Source organism: Anomaloglossus baeobatrachus, chromosome 2, assembly GCF_048569485.1.
Source record: "Anomaloglossus baeobatrachus isolate aAnoBae1 chromosome 2, aAnoBae1.hap1, whole genome shotgun sequence".
NCBI classification, from domain to species: Eukaryota; Metazoa; Chordata; class Amphibia; order Anura; family Aromobatidae; genus Anomaloglossus; species Anomaloglossus baeobatrachus.
Genome location: NC_134354.1, coordinates 280547063 through 280567580, shown reverse-complemented (window position 1 = coordinate 280567580; position 20518 = coordinate 280547063). Strand labels below are relative to the sequence as shown.

Sequence of the window (20518 nt, the reverse complement as noted above, 5' to 3'; positions counted from 1 at the left end):
TATACACAATATTTAGAAAACAGAGGTGTAATCACTTGATATACTGTAGATAACCATATTATTTGATTTTGGCTAGAGGTGCATTTTTTTTTTTTTAATAATCAGGTCTAGTGATGGGCGAATAGTATCTATTCAAGTTCAGATAATAGTTACTGAATTCAGAGTCTATTCCAGTATTCTTCACGACAAAAAAGAAAATGCTCAGGTTCCCCACTGACTTACATTAGGTTCATTATTCGTGACGAATACCGCCATAGTAGTTAGGGATTAGTTACGAATAATCCAAACATGAATAGTGACTATTCGCCCATTACTTCCCTTTTGGGATATATAATTTGATAATACACAATAATTTTTAATGGGAAAATTGATTAAGAGCACTTCTGCCGTTGCTTAGTAAAGGGGTTCTCCAGTCTAAAGAGCCAAGTCTGCAATGTCTGTGGATGCAGAAGTGCGAGAGTAAGATGCACACAGCGTCATGATACCTCTATATTCCCTGTGCCATTGGGCAGTCATGTATACGATTCATATAGCTGCGGTCACATGCCAACTAGTCGTATTTGGCATCTCACAATTTTCTTCTACTGAGAGAAGCTCAATAACACAAGTTGGCGTGTGAGCATAAGCATGCAAACATATTTGTTATCATGTTCAGTAAGAAATTAATAAAATAATTTGAACTGTTCCTTAAATTCTAAGTTTATTCCTAGAGGTTTTACATTTACCACTAAAATTTATATAATGAAAAAAAAAAAAACCTTAATTTGGTATGGCTGTAACCACACTGACCTACAGAATCATTTGTGGGTAGAGATGAGCGAGTACCGTAATATTCGTATTTGCGATACTCGTACGGAGTACTTTGTAACACTCGCATATTCGTTTCGAATAGCGAGTACAATGCAAGTCAATGGGAAATGTGATACAAGTAAAATATATCTTTGTACCGTGATAATCTCTACTTGGGAAATGTGAGTCATTTCTACTGGAGTCCAGCAGCAAATTACTCGCATTTCCCATTGACTTGCATTGTACTCACTATTTGAAACAAATACGTTAGTATTACAAAGTACTCGTTACGAGTAAAGCAAATACGAATATTAGAAAAACTCGCTTATCTCTACTTGAGGGTTATTCTTACAGCAAAATGAATACTGTAAAATCAAAATGTAAACAATGGCACAATTGTGTTTTTTCACCATTACATTATATGGTAAAATTAATATGGCATTTCCCAGCCCACATTCAGCAATATCAGCATTTCTTCCTGTTTATTGCGATCAGCAGGAAGTTTGGAAATGTTACTATAAGCACTATTTGCACTGGGGGTGAGTAATGCTGATTGTAACTACGGTATGTACACAAATGTGGCAATATGAAACGTGTGCTTTGGAGCCTCAATTCAATGTTGGTTTCTAGAATACGCAGGAAATAAGAATTATTCTTACCGTTAATTCGGTTTCTAGGACCTTCCACGACAGCATAGGAGGTTGTCTCTCCACGCCCTAATTGGGACAGGAAGCACAGAGAGGTTAAAAGGACCCTCCCACCTCCCATAGCCAGTGTCTTACAAAGAACCCATAGCATATGAGAAGTACAAACACATCCAGGAACATCGAGGATAAGGGAGGGAATTACGTGCTGTCGTGGAAGGTCCTAGAAACCGAATTAACGGTAAGAATAATTCTTATTTCTCTAGTCCCTTCCACGACAGCATAGGAGGAATACCAACGAATTGATACCTAGGGGGGGGGGGACCACATCCTGCAGGACCTTCCTGCCAAAAGCCAAATCCCTGTTGGAATCCAGATCCAAACGATAATGCTTTGTGAAAGTATGGAGGGAAGACCACGTAGCCGCCTTGCAGATCTGCTCAGGAGAAGCCCCTGCCCGTTCAGCCCAGGAGACAGAGGTAGCCCTGGTGGAGTGCGCCGTAAATCCAGTAGGCGGAGACCGATGCTGAGCGAGGTAGGCGTCTCTAATAGCCCGCACAATCCAGTTGGCGACGGTACTTTTAGCCACCTTCTTGCCCTTATTTCGACCAAAGGGCTGTATGAATAGGTTATGATCAATACGCCAAGGTGCAGTAATAGCTAGGTAGTGCAACACCGTCCGACGAACGTCCAAAGAATGGAACACTTCCTCCCCCGGAGTCCTAGGATGCTGACAGAAGGAAGGCAGGACGATGGACTGAGAACGGTGAAAATCCGAAACCACTTTGGGAAGGAAGGAAGGATTCAGCTGGAAAACAAATGCTGTCATCTCTGACGGTCAGGTAAGGCTCCCGAATAGACAATGCTTGAAGTTCCCCGACTCTCCGAGCGGACGTAATAGCCACGAGAAAGGCAGTCTTGTGAGAGAGAGAACGGATGCTACAGGAGGACAGAGGCTCAAAGGGTGACTGAGATAGTCCGGTAAGTACCACATTGAGATCCCAGCGAGGTGTCAGGACCCTCTGACGCGGACAGAGTCTACTAGCGGACACGAAGAAACGGCGGATCCAGCGATGATCTGCCAGAGCCATGTCAAAGACTGCACTGAGTGCTGAGACCTGCACCTTCAGGGTGCTGGGCCGAAGGCCTAAGTCCAATCCACTCTGGAGGAAGTCGAGAATCTGCGCAATGTTAGGCCGGAGCGGGTCAGGAGGCCGGGAACCACACCAGGAGGAAAATCTCATCCAGATTTTATTGTAAATACTATTAGTCCCCGGTTTACGGTTGCTCTGTAGAGTAGCCACGACCTTGTCAGAAAGTCCTTGGGCCTTCAGTGCCCGGGCCTCAGAAGCCAGGCAGCCAACTAGAGTTTCTGGGGGTCCGGATGGAATATCGGACCCTGAGACAGTGGGGTCCGAACCCAGGAGGACCGGTCCGTCGATCCCGAGAGTCAGGATCAGGCTGTACCAACTCTGCCCTGGCCACAGAGGAGCTACCAGGATAGTTGCGGCTCCGTCGCCTCTGATCTTCCTCAGGGTTCGTGCTAGAAGAGGAATTGGGGGGGGAAGGCGTAGGCGAGGCAAAAGGACCAAGTGTGGCAGAAGGCATCCACCCCCAACGCATTGTCCCGAGGGTTCAGGGAGAAAAATGTTGCGACCTTGCGATTTCTTGCTGAAGCAAAGAGGTCCACCTCTGGAGTACCCCATCTTGCCACCAGAGAGCAGAACACCGCTTGGTCCAGACTCCACTCCCCTGGGTGAACATCCCGACGACTCAGGAAATCTGCCTGAAGGTTTAGGGATCCCTTTAGATGGACTGCAGAAAGGGATAGCAGGGACCGTTCTGCCCAGTGGAAGATCCGGGAGGACACAGACTTCAGGGCGCCCAATCGTGTACTGCCCTGACGGCGGAGATGTGCTACCGTGGTGACATTGTCTGAGTAGACCAGGACGTGAGTGTCCCGGACGAGATCCTGAGCCGCAAGGAGGGCTTCCCTGACTGCCCTGAGCTCCCGGTAGTTGGAGGATTGGGAGCTGACATAAGGACTCCAGACCCCCTGAAATGGGGAGTTTGCCACCATAGCACCCCATCCCCGCAGGCTGGCATCGGTTGTTAGTGTAACCAGGGGCGTCTGAGTCCAGGCAACCCCCACCTTTAGGTTGTTGGGATGCAGCCACCAGAGAAGGGATGAGGAGACGGTCCCTGAGAGGCGAAACAGTTTGTTCAGGGAGGACGGGAGTCTGGCCCAATGCGCCAAAATATGATCCTGTAGACAACGAGAGTGGGCCTGAGCCCACATGACTGAGGGAATGCAGGACGTCATAGAACCTAGAGCCGACATAGCTGCTCGAAGGGTCGGGCGAGCCTGTCGGCGAAGCTTTGATATTTTGGTTAGCAGGGTCAACCGGTGGCTCCCCGGGAGAAAGGATACCTGTCTGTCGGAGTCCAGCAGCACCCCGAGAAACTGCAAAGTGGAGGAGGGTTGCAACTGTGATTTCTTGAGATTGGGGATCCAGCCCAAGGAACGAAGAATGCTTAAGGACTTCTCCACATGGCTCCGGAGGATCTGAGCGGAGGGAGCCACGAGAAGAAAGTCGTCCAAATATGGAACCAGACAGATACCTTGCAATCGTATGAAGGCGAACCACCTCTGCCATGATCTTTGAAAAGATCCTTGGAGCCGAGGAGATCCCGAAGGGAAGTACGTTGAATTGGAAATGAAGCACCTCCACCCCGTGCAGAACCGCAAACTTGAGGTATTGCCTGTGACACGGATGGATGGGTACATGGAAGTAGGCGTCTTTCAGGTCTATTGAGGCCATCTGGTGGTGCAGACCTATCAGTGGGATAGCCGATCTCACAGACTCCATCTTGAAACGCCGGTATCTGACCTGCCGGTTGAGACGCCTCAGATTGATGATAATCCGGACATCGCCAGACGGCTTTTTGACAAGGAAGAGACGGGAGTAGTGGCCTACTCCTCCTTCCTGACTCGGGACTGGGGAAACGACCCCCGAATGCATTAGCTCCTGAATCTTCGAGTACAGGAGGGCCTGTGAACCCTGCGCCAGAGCCGTGACTCGGAGGCCTGGTAGAGGGGGGGGGAGATGAATTCTATTAATAGACCCTCTGAGACGATCTTCAGGACCCATTGGCAGGAGGTGATGGACCGCCACTGGGGAAGAAGAGCCGAGAGTCGTCCCCCTACCCGATCCGAGTCATGGTTTGTCTTGCTGAGGACGTTGTTGATGGGAAGGGATGAGAATGTTTCTCCCTCTTCCCTTAGGGTAGCTCCACCGGCCCGACTTCCCTTTCCCCCTGGGCTGGGAGGACTGAGGCATCGAGGGGCGAAAGGACCGCTTCCTGGAGGGCTTAGGATCCGGCAAGGCCTTACAATCATTCGCCTTGTCCAGAATGTCATCCAGGGCAGGCCCAAACACCAAATCCCCTTTAAACGGAAGGGAGCAAAGTCTCATTTTAGAGGTGGAGTCTCCACTCCATGCCTTAAGCCAGAGGGCACGTCTGGCAGAGTTAGACAAGACCGAGGTCCTGGCAGCCAGGCGGACAGACTCCACCGAGGTATCCGCCAAAAAACTGGTAGCTTTCCTAAGTAAGGGAAGGGATTCTAGCAACTCCTCCCGAGGGGTACCCTGGGAAATATGAGCCTCCAACTGGTCGAGCCACCTAAGTAGGGACCGGGAGACACAAGTGGAGGCAATATTGGCCTGAATGGTAGAAGACAAGGCCTCCCAGGATCGCTTCATGAGGCCCTCGACCTTCCTATCCATCGGATCTCTAAGCTGGGAAGTATCTTCAAAGGGGAGCGCCGTTTGTTTAGCAACCCTGGCCACCTGCACATCCACTTTGGGAACCTCCCAATGCAACCCAGAAGCCTCCAGGGAAAATCGGCGCCTGGGGTCACCCCGGAAACGCTTCTCAGGAAATTCCCATTCCTGAGAGACAATATCCAGAATATTGGCATGAACAGGAAACCCTAATTGTTTGACGGTTTTCAGTCCAGCGAACATTTCATCCTGGACCGAGGGAAAAACCTGCACTTCCTCTAACCCCATAGTGCTCCTAACCGCCCCAATAAGATCCCCCAAATCTTCTGAGGGGAAAAGGAAGGACTGGGCAGACCTCCCGGAGGAAGAACCCTCGTCGGGACCCTCCGAGGCGGAATCAGCATCCTCATGATCAGACGGGGCTGACTGGAGTTTCCTTTTCTTTGGGGTAGAAGGGCCAGGAGCAGGGAGGGAGGCTAGTGAGGCCTGAATCTCCTGTTTCATCATGGACCGAAGCTCGTCTACCAGGGACGGTTGTTCAGCCCTAACAATCTGGTCCGTACACTGTTGGCAAAGCTTCTTATCCCAAACTGCAGGGAGCTTTTTTATACAGACTGGACACTTTTTAATCTTTTCAGTCTTTTCATAGCGGTCAGGCTTGGCAGGCTTATCAGATTTCTCAGACTTCTCTAATGTGTCACCTTTGTCAGATTTTTTAGCAGGCTTGTCCTCCTGGAAAACACAGACCAGGAGGAGCCATAAACACCAGCCTGAGACTATGCATAAGGGACCACCCCCCTCCTTACTTACTGCGGCATGGGGAACACTGGGCTCTGCAGACGCAGGGGAAGACATGTCAGTGAGCACAGTAGAATTCCTTACCATGATTCTGAAGTCTTCAGGGCGGCCTTTATGCAGAAAGGCCTGCCCTCCCCAGTGATAGGGAACGTTCCCCGCCTCCCGTATCAGGTCCCTGACAGGCCGTGGAAGCGACGGCGAGTCCGTCACGCTGCCTCCGTGACCGGAAGTGCCCGGACCGGAAGGTCGCGAGACCGGAAGTCCCGCCCGCGGCAGCACTTCCGGGTCGTACTGCAGCGTGCACACAGGAGGCGGTCGGCGGCTCAGGGAGGACGCCGGCCGGGGAGCTACACAGCCCGCATCACCCCAGAGGAGATCCGGAGGGCTGGAGCAGCGGTCCCTCACAGCGTGAGGGAACAGTATGGGAGGAGCGGCGAAGGCCCGTCCGATACTGCCCGGCTAAGGTAGGGGAAAAAAAAAAAAATAGATATATATATATATATATATATATATATATATATATATATAATTGCCTTATTCTGTCTGTCTGTCTGTCTGTCTGTCTGTCTGTCTCCAAAATTGTGTCCGTACGGTGACACAAAGCTGATTGGCCGCTGGGCTCACCATGGCTCCTCCCCCCGCACGCATTGGCCGCTCGCCTCGCCTCGGCTCGTCCCCCCGCACGGATTGGCCGCTCGCCTCGCCTCGGGTCCGCCCCCCCGCACGGATTGGCCGCGACTCAGACACACACTCAGACGCACACTCAGACGCACACGCACGATGGGGAGTGCTCAGCATGGGGGATGGAGCACGATGGGGAATGCACAGCATGGGGGATGGCGCACGATGGGGAATGCACAGCATGGGGGATGGAGCACAATGGGGAGTGGGGATTGAGCACGATGGGGGGTGCGCAGCATGGGGGATGGAGCAAGATGGGGGGTGGACCACGATGGGGGGTGCACACCTCCCCCCAAAACACACACACACACACTGCCACACACGCACTGCACAATACACCACACACACACTGGGAACCACAAACACCGCCCTACACAGACACCCACACAACGCCGCAGACACACAACACCCAAACACCGCGGCACACACAAATATACGCACATACCGCACAACACACACATTGCACAAAACATACCTCCCCCAAAACACACACACACATACACAAACCGCGCAACACACATACACACAACGATACAGACACACAGCGCTCCACAAATAACGACACACAACGCAACACACAAACAACACCGCTCTCACCCCCCGCTACACCCAGACAACGCCCAGAACATGTACAGCCCCTACACAAACACTTGGTAACTACACAAAACAATATCATATATATATATATATATATATATATATATATATATATATATATATATATATATATATATATATATATATATATATATATATATATATACACACACACACACACTGCAGTCCGCCGGCCACCACAGCATAGGAGAAAAACAAAACCTCTCCATGCCCCATGGGGACAGGAAAGACACTGGCTATGGGAGGTGGGAAGGTCCTTTTAACCTCTCTGTGTTTCCTCCTCCTATGCTGTTGTGGAAGGGACTAGAGAAATCTACAGTACATCAGCGTATTAACCCCTTCACAGCAGATGACGTAAGGCTATGTGCGCACTAGGCGTTTTTGCCGCGTTTTTAGCGGCGTTTTTTACCGCGTTTTTGTGCTGAAAACGCAGTGACATTGCTTCCCCAGCAATGTCAATGGGTTTTCATAAGTGCTGTCCCCACACAGCGTTTTTTTTTTAGCTGCGTTTTTGTGGTGACCACAAAAACGCAGCATGTCAATTATTTCTGCGTTTTTCACTGCGTTTTTCACTCATTGAATTCAATGAGATGTTAAAAACGCAATGAAAAACGCATATAGCCGCGTTTCTATGACTAAAAACGCAGCTATACACGCAAGGGGTGGGCACTACAGTGACGTGTACAGGAAGAGGATTCCTTCTGTTGGTAAACACAGAAGCATGAATCCTCCCGGTACCGTCACCGCTGCGTCCACCTCCCGTCCTGTGCATGTCAGCTCCGTGCGGCGCCATGTCTGGGCGGGAGGTGGAGGCAGCGGCGAAAACCAAAGTGAACAGTAGAAAAATAAAAAAATGTCATATATACTCACCTGTCTGCAGGGTCCGGTGCAATGCCCGCTCCCATCTCCTCCCGGTCCCGCCGCTCTGGCTGTGTGCAGTCTCCCCGGCCGGCAGGACCTTGCTTGCAGGACCTGGCGAGGGATCACCTGATGCAGTCACCTGACGCATCAGCTGATCGTAGTCTCGCCGGCTTTTTCCTGCCCGGCCGGCTATCAGCTGATCCTGCCGTCAGGGGACTTCATCAGCTGGATCAGCTGATTACCGGCAGCTGCTGCAGCGATCGGACGGGATCATACTCCTGTCCAATCGATCGCTCCAGGAGCTGCCGGTCATCAGCAGAGCACATAAGTGAGTATTATTATTTTTTTTTTCTACTGATGCATCAGCTGATTGTATAACCGGCTTTTATACAATCAGCTGATGTGTGATGTGATTCAGGCTTTTGAACCTGACACATCATCTGATCGCTTTGCCTTCCAGCAAACCGATCAGATGATATTGGATCCAGATTGGACGGCGCGGGACCCTGACCCAGGATTACTGCAGAGGGGGGTTAATTTCAATAAAGATGGAGTCACTAATTGTGTTGTGTTTTATTTCTAATAAAAATATTTTTCTGTGTGTTGTGTTTTTTTTTTTATCATTACTAGAAATTCATGGTGGCCATGTCTAATATTGGCGTGACACCATGAATTTCGGGCTTAGGGCTAGCTGATAATATACAGCTAGCCCTAACTCCATTATTACCTAGCTAGCCACCCGGCATCAGGGCAGCTAGAAGAGTTGGATACAGCGCCAGAAGATGGTGCTTCTATGAAAGCGCCATTTTCTGGGGTGGCTGCGGACTGCAATTCGCAGTGGGGGTGCCCAGAAAGCATGGGCACCCTGCACTGTGGATTCCAATCCCCAGCTGCCTAGTTGTACCCGGCTGGACTCAAAAATTAGGCGAAGCCCACGTCATTTTTTTTTTTAATTATTTCATGAAATAATTAAAAAAAAAGGGCTTCTCTATATTTTTGGTTCCCAGCCGGGTACAAATAGGCAGCTGGGGGTTGGGGGCAGCCCGTATCTGCCTGCTGTACCCGGCTAGCATAGAAAAATATGGCGAAGCCCATGTCATTTTTTTTTCTTTTTGGGCAAAAAACTGCATACAGTCCTGGATGGAGGCTGCTGAGCCTTGTAGTTCTGCAGCTGCTGCCTGCTCTCCTGCATACACTAGTGAATGGAGGATGCTGAGACTTGTAGTTCTGCAGCTGCTGTCTGCTCTCCTGCATACACTAGTGAATGGAGGATGCTGAGACTTGTAGTCCTGCAGCTGCTGTCTGCTCTCCTGCATTCACTAGTGAATGGAGGATGCTGAGACTTGTAGTCCTGCAGCTGCTGTCTGCTCTCCTGCATACACTAGTGAATGGAGGATGCTGAGACTTGTAGTCCTGCAGCTGCTGTCTGCTCTCCTGCATACACTAGTGAATGGAGGATGCTGAGACTTGTAGTTCTGCAGCTGCTGTCTGCTCTCCTGCATACACTAGTGAATGGAGGATGCTGAGACTTGTAGTTCTGCAGCTGCTGTCTGCTCTCCTGCATACAATGAACATTTTGAAGAAGGAAATGACATCAGACCTTTTTTTTTTTTTCATTAACAATCTTTAATGGCATTGTGCACTGATTAAAAACGCAGTGAGCAAAAACGCAGCAAAAAACGCACCAAATCGCAGCAAAAACGCATGCGTTTTTGCCGCGTTTTTTTAGCCGCGGGTGCGTTTTTTAGACAAAAACGCACATAAAAACGCAGCATGAAAAAAACGCCTAGTGCGCACATAGCCTAACTGTACGGTATCTGGAGAGAGGGGAGCTTGCTCAGATTAACAGAGGCGACTAAACTGCAGCTATCACTGATAACTGCCACTGATTTGATCTGGAATGACTCAAATCTACAATTCATTCTATAATACACGAGCCCTCACAAAGCTAAAGTAGATATTTTTGAAGAAAGGAAACAAACAGGCAGGAATGGGTGAAAAATATTCCCTTACATGTGTTTTCTTAACCTACGTCTGCCCTGGCCAACTCCAGCAGCAGTGTACTAGGCTCTGTCCTAGGTGTTGGCTGTATCATACAGCCAGGACCCACAATTAATGCTAGGAGAGAGGAAAGTCCAGCGCAGTCCAATATATCCAGTTAAAAATCACATTTATTTGGTAAATCCATTAAAAATAGGAATACAAAGCGGTCAGCAGGATAATACAGGGATATTGTACAGACCCCACAGAGATTGTGATTTTTAATTGGATATATTGGACTGCGCTGGACTTTCCTCGCTCCTGATCGTTTATCTGGCAGCCTAGCCCTCCGTGCGCGGGTCCTAACAGACAGCGGATTACAGCAACTCGGTGAGCTGAATTTCTCTCTCTTTTTTCCACAATTAATGCTAGTGGCATCGCTCCTGTCCCGCAGTGCTACTGTGTTGTAGGAGTTGGGCAGCTAATTGAACACGGCCATTGCCAAACCAAGAAATTAAAAACAAAAAAACATTTCAGAAGCAACGGAATAGAATAAAAAGCAGCAGTGTGTATACATAGCCTGTATATGGCTGCAGTACTTTGTGTATAGATGAAAAGGAACAGTTTATTTGAATATAAGGCTATGTTCAGATGAACGGAGTTTCGCTCCAGACCTGCAATCAATGTACTATGGTAGCACCGGGCAGTAAGGAGTTAATAAACTGTCAGGGTCCCGTCAGCACCCGATAATGTAGGACAGTCCATACTGCCCTGCATTGGCTATGGATGACAAAATCTAGCTGTGCCTGAAATTTCTAGTGCTGAGATAATCTGTGCAGGAATGCAGCCGAGCATTACAATCTGGCAGGTTACCACGGTGACCTCTGGGATGCCAAACTCTCCGGACTCCGGTAACCAATCTGGTAAATTAGCAGGAGTAAAGCCTGCTTTACACGTTACGATTAAGCATACGATATCATATGCGATTTGCAACGCCCCCATCGTACGTGCAGCACGTTCAATTTGTTGAACGTGCCGCACATACGATTAACCCCCGTCACACATACTTACCTTCCATACGACCTCGATGTGGGCGGCGAACGTCCACTTCCTGGAGTGGGAGGGACGTTTGCTGCAGGCGGCCAATAGAAGCGGAGGGGCGGAGCTGCGCGGGACGTAAACATCCCGCCCACCTCCTTCCTTCCGCATTGTGGGCCGGGAGCCGCAAGAGGCAGGTGAGATCTGTTCATCGTTCCCAGGGTGTCACACACTGCAATGTGCGCTACCCCGGGTACGATGAACAACCTGACGTTCAATTCGTCAGGAATGAACGACGTGCATGCGATGAACGGTTTTTCATTCAATCGAAATTGCACGTCGCTGTCACACGCTACAACATACCTTACGATGCCGGATGTGCATCACTTAAGACGTGACCCCGCCGACACATCGTAAGATATCTTGTAGCGTGTAAAGCGGGCTTTACTAATGAAGCAAAAAAGATTCTATAACACATCAGTATGATAGAGCACAATGGGGGACTAACAACAGGGAGGAAAAGATGGCAGACACTGGCATATGACAGGTCGATGCTTTTATTCTAGATGACTTTTTTTTTTTTTAGTTTTATGCCACTCTCACCAGCAACCCAAAATTAGAAGGGGGTTGTACGAGTAGTGGACAACCGCTTTATAACTGGTAGATGAAAAGCCAGCCCCCTCCCCAGAAATAGAAGATCAGGTTGATTTTATGGGCATGGTTTTTCCTTTCTGCTTAGCATATGGATTGTTTTAGGCCACGCATAACATTGATTTCATTTCTATAGCACCAACATATTCTGCAGAACCTTACAAATATTTTAGATAATAATATCACATTAGGTCCTCATTATATATATAGTGTAGTATGGTATCACTGAGTGACCTCTTAAAGCGCAGGTATATGGGAAGTAATGTATAAAATCCTCCACAGTTCTGTGCCATGGCTTTCTAATCAGCGGTAGCCAAGGACCACGGCAGAGCAGGGAGAGCAGTGCGGAGCCAGTGCAGCCCCCTCATTCTTAGGATTCCTTACCCCCCAAATACCTGTTAAGCCAGGAGAAGAGGCCTCGTGCTGCAGAGACGATGTCTATGATACAAGCCAGCTGCTTCTGGGTGGGAGACAGAGCCAGGGCCTGGGACAGTGAAGAAGCCTTCCTGAGGAGGAGGATGTGCGAGGACAAGGACTGCGAGACTCCATACAGCTTGTCAGTGAGGGACCTCAGCGTCTCACTGTGCAGCTCATAGTGCTAGAAAAGAAAGAAACAACTACAGTCATGGCCAAAAGTTTTGAGAATGCTACAAATATTAATTTTTACAAAGTCTACTGCTTAAGTTTTTCTAATGGCAATTTGCATATACTCCAGAATGTCAAAGAGTGATCAGCTTAACAGCAAAACATCAGGGACAATGCCTTTGAGCATGATGGAGCACCTTGCCATAAAGCAAAGGTGATCACTAAATGGCTCATGGAACAAAACAGAGATTTTGGGTCCATGGCCTGGAAACTCCCCAGATCTTAATCCCATTGAGAACTTGTGGGCAATCATCAAGAGACGGGTGGACAAACAAAACCAACAAATTCTGGCAAAATGCAAGCATTGCTTATGCAAGAATGGACAGCTATCAGTCAGGATTTGGTCCAGAAGTTGATTGAGAGCATGCGAGGGAGAATTGCAGAGGTACTGAAGAAGAAGGGTCAACACTGCAAATATTGACTTGCTGCATTAACTCATTCTAACTGTCAATATAACCTTTTGGTACTCATAATATGATTGCAATTATATTTCTGTATGTGATGTAAACATCAGACAAACACAAATAAACACCAGAGGGCAACAGATCATGTGAAAATATAATTTTGGTGTCATTCTCAAAACTTTTGGCCATGACTGTAGATAGAAAGGGGAAATAAGACTATCAGTGTGCATAGGCACCAGCAATGAATAATACACACCAGAGTCTATACTCATTGTGTGCACCACAGCGTCCGAGTGGATAGAAGCACCTGCCGTCACACCTGGGCCCCGGTGTCCGAGTGGGTACAAGCACCTGCCGTCACACCTGGGCCCCGGTGTCCGAGTGGGTAGAAGCACCTGCCGTCACACCTGGGCCCCGGTGGCAGGTGTTTCTACCCACTCGGACACCGGGGCCCAGGTGTAACGGCAGATGGCTCCACCAACAGACGCCAGGGCCCAGGCGTGACGGCAGGTGCTCCTACCCACTAGGACGCCGGGGCCCAGGTGTCCGAGTGGGTAAGAGCACCTGCCGTCACGCCTGGGCCCCGGTGTCCGAGTGGGTAGGAGCACCTGCCGTCACGCCTGGGCCCCGGTGGCAGGTGTTTCTACCCACTCGGACACCAGGTCCCAGGCGTGACGGCAGGTGCTCCTACACACTCGGACGCCGGGTCCCAGGTGTGACAGCAGGTGCTCCTACCCACTAGGACGCCGGGGCCCAGGTGTCCGAGTGGGTAAGAGCACCTGCCGTCACACCTGGGCCCCGGTGTCCGAGTGGGTAGGAGCACCTGCCGTCACACCTGGGCCCCGGTGTCCGAGTGGGTAGGAGCACCTGCCGTCACACCTGGGCCCCGGTGTCCGAGTGGGTAGGAGCACCTGCCGTCACACCTGGGCCCCCGGTGTCCGAGTGGGTAGGAGCACCTGCCGTCACACCTGGGCCCCGGTGTCCGAGTGGGTAGGAGCACCTGCCGTCACACCTGGGCCCCGGTGTCCGAGTGGGTAGGAGCACCTGCCGTCACACCTGGGCCCCGGTGTCCGAGTGGGTAGGAGCACCTGCCGTCACACCTGGGCCCCGGTGTCCGAGTGGGTAGGAGCACCTGCCGTCACACCTGGGCCCCGGTGTCCGAGTGGGTAGGAGCACCTGCCGTCACACCTGGGCCCCGGTGTCCGAGTGGGTAGGAGCACCTGCCGTCACACCTGGGCCCCGGTGTCCGAGTGGGTAGGAGCACCTGCCGTCACACCTGGGCCCCGGTGTCCGAGTGGGTAGGAGCACCTGCCGTCACACCTGGGCCCCGGTGTCCGAGTGGGTAGGAGCACCTGCCGTCACACCTGGGCCCCGGTGTCCGAGTGGGTAGGAGCACCTGCCGTCACACCTGGGCCCCGGTGTCCGAGTGGGTAGGAGCACCTGCCGTCACACCTGGGCCCCGGTGTCCGAGTGGGTAGGAGCACCTGCCGTCACACCTGGGCCCCGGTGTCCGAGTGGGTAGGAGCACCTGCCGTCACACCTGGGCCCCGGTGTCCGAGTGGGTAGGAGCACCTGCCGTCACACCTGGGCCCCGGTGTCCGAGTGGGTAGGAGCACCTGCCGTCACACCTGGGCCCCGGTGTCCGAGTGGGTAGGAGCACCTGCCGTCACACCTGGGCCCCGGTGTCCGAGTGGGTAGGAGCACCTGCCGTCACACCTGGGCCCCGGTGTCCGAGTGGGTAGGAGCACCTGCCGTCACACCTGGGCCCCGGTGTCCGAGTGGGTAGGAGCACCTGCCGTCACACCTGGGCCCCGGTGTCCGAGTGGGTAGGAGCACCTGCCGTCACACCTGGGCCCCGGTGTCCGAGTGGGTAGGAGCACCTGCCGTCACACCTGGGCCCCGGTGTCCGAGTGGGTAGGAGCACCTGCCGTCACACCTGGGCCCCGGTGTCCGAGTGGGTAGGAGCACCTGCCGTCACACCTGGGCCCCGGTGTCCGAGTGGGTAGGAGCACCTGCCGTCACACCTGGGCCCCGGTGTCCGAGTGGGTAGGAGCACCTGCCGTCACACCTGGGCCCCGGTGTCCGAGTGGGTAGGAGCACCTGCCGTCACACCTGGGCCCCGGTGTCCGAGTGGGTAGGAGCACCTGCCGTCACACCTGGGCCCCGGTGTCCGAGTGGGTAGGAGCACCTGCCGTCACACCTGGGCCCCGGTGTCCGAGTGGGTAGGAGCACCTGCCGTCACACCTGGGCCCCGGTGTCCGAGTGGGTAGGAGCACCTGCCGTCACACCTGGGCCCCGGTGTCCGAGTGGGTAGGAGCACCTGCCGTCACACCTGGGCCCCGGTGTCCGAGTGGGTAGAAGCACCTGCCGTCACACCTGGGCCCCGGTGTCCGAGTGGGTAGAAGCACCTGCCGTCACACCTGGGCCCCGGTGTCCGAGTGGGTAGAAGCACCTGCCGTCACACCTGGGCCCCGGTGTCCGAGTGGGTAGAAGCACCTGCCGTCACACCTGGGCCCCGGTGTCCGAGTGGGTAGAAGCACCTGCCGTCACACCTGGGCCCCGGTGTCCGAGTGGGTAGAAGCACCTGCCGTCACACCTGGGCCCCGGTGTCCGAGTGGGTAGAAGCACCTGCCGTCACACCTGGGCCCCGGTGTCCGAGTGGGTAGAAGCACCTGCCGTCACACCTGGGCCCCGGTGTCCGAGTGGGTAGAAGCACCTGCCGTCACACCTGGGCCCCGGTGTCCGAGTGGGTAGAAGCACCTGCCACCGGGGCCCAGGTGTGACGGCAGGTGCTCCTACCCACTCAGACACCAGGTGTGACGGCAGGTGCTCCTACCCACTCAGACACCAGGCGTGACGGTAGGTGCTCCTAGCCACTCGGACACCAGGTCCCAGGCGTGACGGTAGGTGCTCCTAGCCACTCGGACACCAGGTCCCAGGCGTGACGGTAGGTGCTCCTAGCCACTCGGACACCAGGTCCCAGGCGTGACGGTAGGTGCTCCTAGCCACTCGGACACCAGGTCCCAGGCGTGACGGTAGGTGCTCCTAGCCACTCGGACACCAGGTCCCAGGCGTGACGGTAGGTGCTCCTAGCCACTCGGACACCAGGTCCCAGGCGTGACGGTAGGTGCTCCTAGCCACTCGGACACCAGGTCCCAGGCGTGACGGTAGGTGCTCCTAGCCACTCGGACACCAGGTCCCAGGCGTGACGGTAGGTGCTCCTAGCCACTCGGACACCAGGTCCCAGGCGTGACGGTAGGTGCTCCTAGCCACTCGGACACCAGGTCCCAGGCGTGACGGTAGGTGCTCCTAGCCACTCGGACACCAGGTCCCAGGCGTGACGGTAGGTGCTCCTAGCCACTCGGACACCAGGTCCCAGGCGTGACGGTAGGTGCTCCTAGCCACTCGGACACCAGGTCCCAGGCGTGACGGTAGGTGCTCCTAGCCACTCGGACACCAGGTCCCAGGCGTGACGGTAGGTGCTCCTAGCCACTCGGACACCAGGTCCCAGGCGTGACGGTAGGTGCTCCTAGCCACTCGGACACCAGGTCCCAGGCGTGACGGTAGGTGCTCCTAGCCACTCGGACACCAGGTCCCAGGCGTGACGGTAGGTGCTCCTAGCCACTCGGACACCAGGTCCCAGGCGTGACGGTAGGTGCTCCTAGCCACTCGGACACCAGGTCCCAGGCGTGACGGTAGGTGCTCCTAGCCACTCGGACACCAGGTCCCAGGCGTGACGGTAGGTGCTCCTCGCCACTCGGACACCAGGTCCCAGGCGTGACGGTAGGGGCTCCTCGCCACTCGGACACCAGGTCCCAGGCGTGACGGTAGGGGCTCCTCGCCACTCGGACACCAGGTCCCAGGCGTGACGGTAGGGGCTCCTCGCCACTCGGACACCAGGTCCCAGGCGTGAGGGTAGGGGCTCCTAGCCACTCGGACACCAGGTCCCAGGCGTGAGGGTAGGTGCTCCTAGCCACTCGGACACCAGGTCCCAGGCGTGAGGGTAGGTGCTCCTAGCCACTCGGACACCAGGTCCCAGGCGTGAGGGTAGGTGCTCCTAGCCACTCGGACACCAGGTCCCAGGCGTGAGGGTAGGTGCTCCTAGCCACTCGGACACCAGGTCCCAGGCGTGAGGGTAGGTGCTCCTAGCCACTCGGACACCAGGTCCCAGGCGTGAGGGTAGGTGCTCCTAGCCACTCGGACACCAGGTCCCAGGCGTGAGGGTAGGTGCTCCTAGCCACTCGGACACCAGGTCCCAGGCGTGAGGGTAGGTGCTCCTAGCCACTCGGACACCAGGTCCCAGGCGTGAGGGTAGGTGCTCCTAGCCACTCGGACACCAGGTCCCAGGCGTGAGGGTAGGTGCTCCTAGCCACTCGGACACCAGGTCCCAGGCGTGAGGGTAGGTGCTCCTAGCCACTCGGACACCAGGTCCCAGGCGTGAGGGTAGGTGCTCCTAGCCACTCGGACACCAGGTCCCAGGCGTGAGGGTAGGTGCTCCTAGCCACTCGGACACCAGGTCCCAGGCGTGAGGGTAGGTGCTCCTAGCCACTCGGACACCAGGTCCCAGGCGTGAGGGTAGGTGCTCCTAGCCACTCGGACACCAGGTCCCAGGCGTGAGGGTAGGTGCTCCTAGCCACTCGGACACCAGGTCCCAGGCGTGAGGGTAGGTGCTCCTAGCCACTCGGACACCAGGTCCCAGGCGTGAGGGTAGGTGCTCCTAGCCACTCGGACACCAGGTCCCAGGCGTGAGGGTAGGTGCTCCTAGCCACTCGGACACCAGGTCCCAGGCGTGAGGGTAGGTGCTCCTAGCCACTCGGACACCAGGTCCCAGGCGTGAGGGTAGGTGCTCCTAGCCACTCGGACACCAGGTCCCAGGCGTGAGGGTAGGTGCTCCTAGCCACTCGGACACCAGGTCCCAGGCGTGAGGGTAGGTGCTCCTAGCCACTCGGACACCAGGTCCCAGGCGTGAGGGTAGGTGCTCCTAGCCACTCGGACACCAGGTCCCAGGCGTGAGGGTAGGTGCTCCTAGCCACTCGGACACCAGGTCCCAGGCGTGAGGGTAGGTGCTCCTAGCCACTCGGACACCAGGTCCCAGGCGTGAGGGTAGGTGCTCCTAGCCACTCGGACACCAGGTCCCAGGCGTGAGGGTAGGTGCTCCTAGCCACTCGGACACCAGGTCCCAGGCGTGAGGGTAGGTGCTCCTAGCCACTCGGACACCAGGTCCCAGGCGTGAGGGTAGGTGCTCCTAGCCACTCGGACACCAGGTCCCAGGCGTGAGGGTAGGTGCTCCTAGCCACTCGGACACCAGGTCCCAGGCGTGAGGGTAGGTGCTCCTAGCCACTCGGACACCAGGTCCCAGGCGTGAGGGTAGGTGCTCCTAGCCACTCGGACACCAGGTCCCAGGCGTGAGGGTAGGTGCTCCTAGCCACTCGGACACCAGGTCCCAGGCGTGAGGGTAGGTGCTCCTAGCCACTCGGACACCAGGTCCCAGGCGTGAGGGTAGGTGCTCCTAGCCACTCGGACACCAGGTCCCAGGCGTGAGGGTAGGTGCTCCTAGCCACTCGGACACCAGGTCCCAGGCGTGAGGGTAGGTGCTCCTAGCCACTCGGACACCAGGTCCCAGGCGTGAGGGTAGGTGCTCCTAGCCACTCGGACACCAGGTCCCAGGCGTGAGGGTAGGTGCTCCTAGCCACTCGGACACCAGGTCCCAGGCGTGAGGGTAGGTGCTCCTAGCCACTCGGACACCAGGTCCCAGGCGTGAGGGTAGGTGCTCCTAGCCACTCGGACACCAGGTCCCAGGCGTGAGGGTAGGTGCTCCTAGCCACTCGGACACCAGGTCCCAGGCGTGAGGGTAGGTGCTCCTAGCCACTCGGACACCAGGTCCCAGGCGTGAGGGTAGGTGCTCCTAGCCACTCGGACACCAGGTCCCAGGCGTGAGGGTAGGTGCTCCTAGCCACTCGGACACCAGGTCCCAGGCGTGAGGGTAGGTGCTCCTAGCCACTCGGACACCAGGTCCCAGGCGTGAGGGTAGGTGCTCCTAGCCACTCGGACACCAGGTCCCAGGCGTGAGGGTAGGTGCTCCTAGCCACTCGGACACCAGGTCCCAGGCGTGAGGGTAGGTGCTCCTAGCCACTCGGACACCAGGTCCCAGGCGTGAGGGTAGGTGCTCCTAGCCACTCGGACACCAGGTCCCAGGCGTGAGGGTAGGTGCTCCTAGCCACTCGGACACCAGGTCCCAGGCGTGAGGGTAGGTGCTCCTAGCCACTCGGACACCAGGTCCCAGGTGTGAGGGTAGGTGCTCCTAGCCACTCGGACACCAGGTCCCAGGTGTGAGGGTAGGTGCTCCTAGCCACTCGGACACCAGGTCCCAGGTGTGAGGGTAGGTGCTCCTAGCCACTCGGACACCAGGTCCCAGGTGTGAGGGTAGGTGCTCCTAGCCACTCGGACACCAGGTCCCAGGTGTGAGGGTAGGTGCTCCTAGCCACTCGGACACCAGGTCCCAGGTGTGAGGGTAGGTGCTCCTAGCCACTCGGACACCAGGTCCCAGGTGTGAGGGTAGGTGCTCCTAGCCACTCGGACACCAGGTCCCAGGTGTGACGGTAGGTGCTCCTAGCCACTCGGACACCAGGTCCCAGGTGTGACGGTAGGTGCTCCTACCCACTCGGACACCAGGGCCCCGGTGTGGCGGATACCGCTGCACCCCATCGGCTGGGCGGATACGTCCATGCACCCTTCAGCATTATTACCTCCTTACCAAGGCGCACAGCTGTTCCACAGCTTCCAGAAATATCTCCTGGTGTCCAATGCTCCTGACTCCGAGGGCATCCAGATGCTGAGGGGACAGGTCCAGCAGGTTCTGCCCAGAGATACTCCAGCCCTGGAAGGGGTAATGCTGTACTGTGGGGTCCAGACCTGCGGATAACACACATACTGCAGCGATCAGTCACCTCCCGACCACCAGGGCTTTCCTAGCACTCCAATACCAGGCACACCCTCCCTGCTCTTACCCAGGACACCGTCCACACACGCCTTCCACAGCACTGTATACAGTGTCACCTCCTGCTGTACTCACCCTCTAAGTAGCCGCTGACCGTGTCCGGAGACCACGAGGAAATCAGCTCCATACTGTCTCCCGCACTTCCTGGCGGACCACCCTGCTGACGTCACGCAGGTGAGGCGAGAGGCGGCGCCTGTGACCACGCCCCCCGTGACTGGGGACGGGACTATTTTCTGTACGGGGGACTAGTACGGTCCTGCAGCATTCCTCCGCGGCGGCGGCGGCACGTACCGGAGCCCCAGGAATGTCACCTCAATGTCCTGGGAAGGTGGGAAGAATAAAGGTCTTAAAATGTTGTATTTTACTTTTGGTTTCCATTGCCCCAACCTCACCATAAAAGTAATGCAGAAAAAATAGCATAGGGGGGCACCAGTGGTTGGCACAGTTAGGGGGGGTACCAGTGGTTGGCACAGTTAGGGGGCAAGGGTGGTTGGCACAGTTAGGGGGGCACCAGTGGTTGGCACAGTTAGGGGGGTACCAGTGGTTGGCACAGTTAGGGGGCAAGGGTGGTTGGCACAGTTAGGGGGGCACCAGTGGTTGGCACAGTTATGGGGACACCAGTGGTTG

At 54.9% G+C, this 20518-nt stretch overlaps 1 protein-coding gene across 6 annotated transcripts in view; it reads right to left on the bottom strand.

The window, feature by feature from the left end:
• LOC142289858 (connector enhancer of kinase suppressor of ras 1-like) overlaps positions 1-20127 on the bottom strand; it is a 62701-nt gene extending 42574 nt beyond the window's left edge. For 3 of the 6 annotated variants that reach the window (XR_012750177.1, XM_075333800.1, XM_075333803.1), the window contains exons 1-3: positions 19967-20127; positions 19649-19806; positions 12241-12443 (exon numbers count right to left, since the gene is read on the bottom strand). Coding sequence is in view for 1 of the 6 variants with exons in the window: in XM_075333804.1 (XP_075189919.1) it covers positions 1463-1505; positions 12241-12443; positions 19649-19806; positions 19967-20018 (456 nt within the window). In the remaining 5 variants the exon portion in view is untranslated. Of the gene's footprint in view, positions 1-1110; positions 1506-12240; positions 12444-19640; positions 19807-19966 lie in introns of those variants that run through there. The other 3 variants (XM_075333804.1, XM_075333801.1, XM_075333802.1) reach the window with 3 other exon arrangements.
• Between the last annotated feature and the right edge of the window lie 391 nt (positions 20128-20518).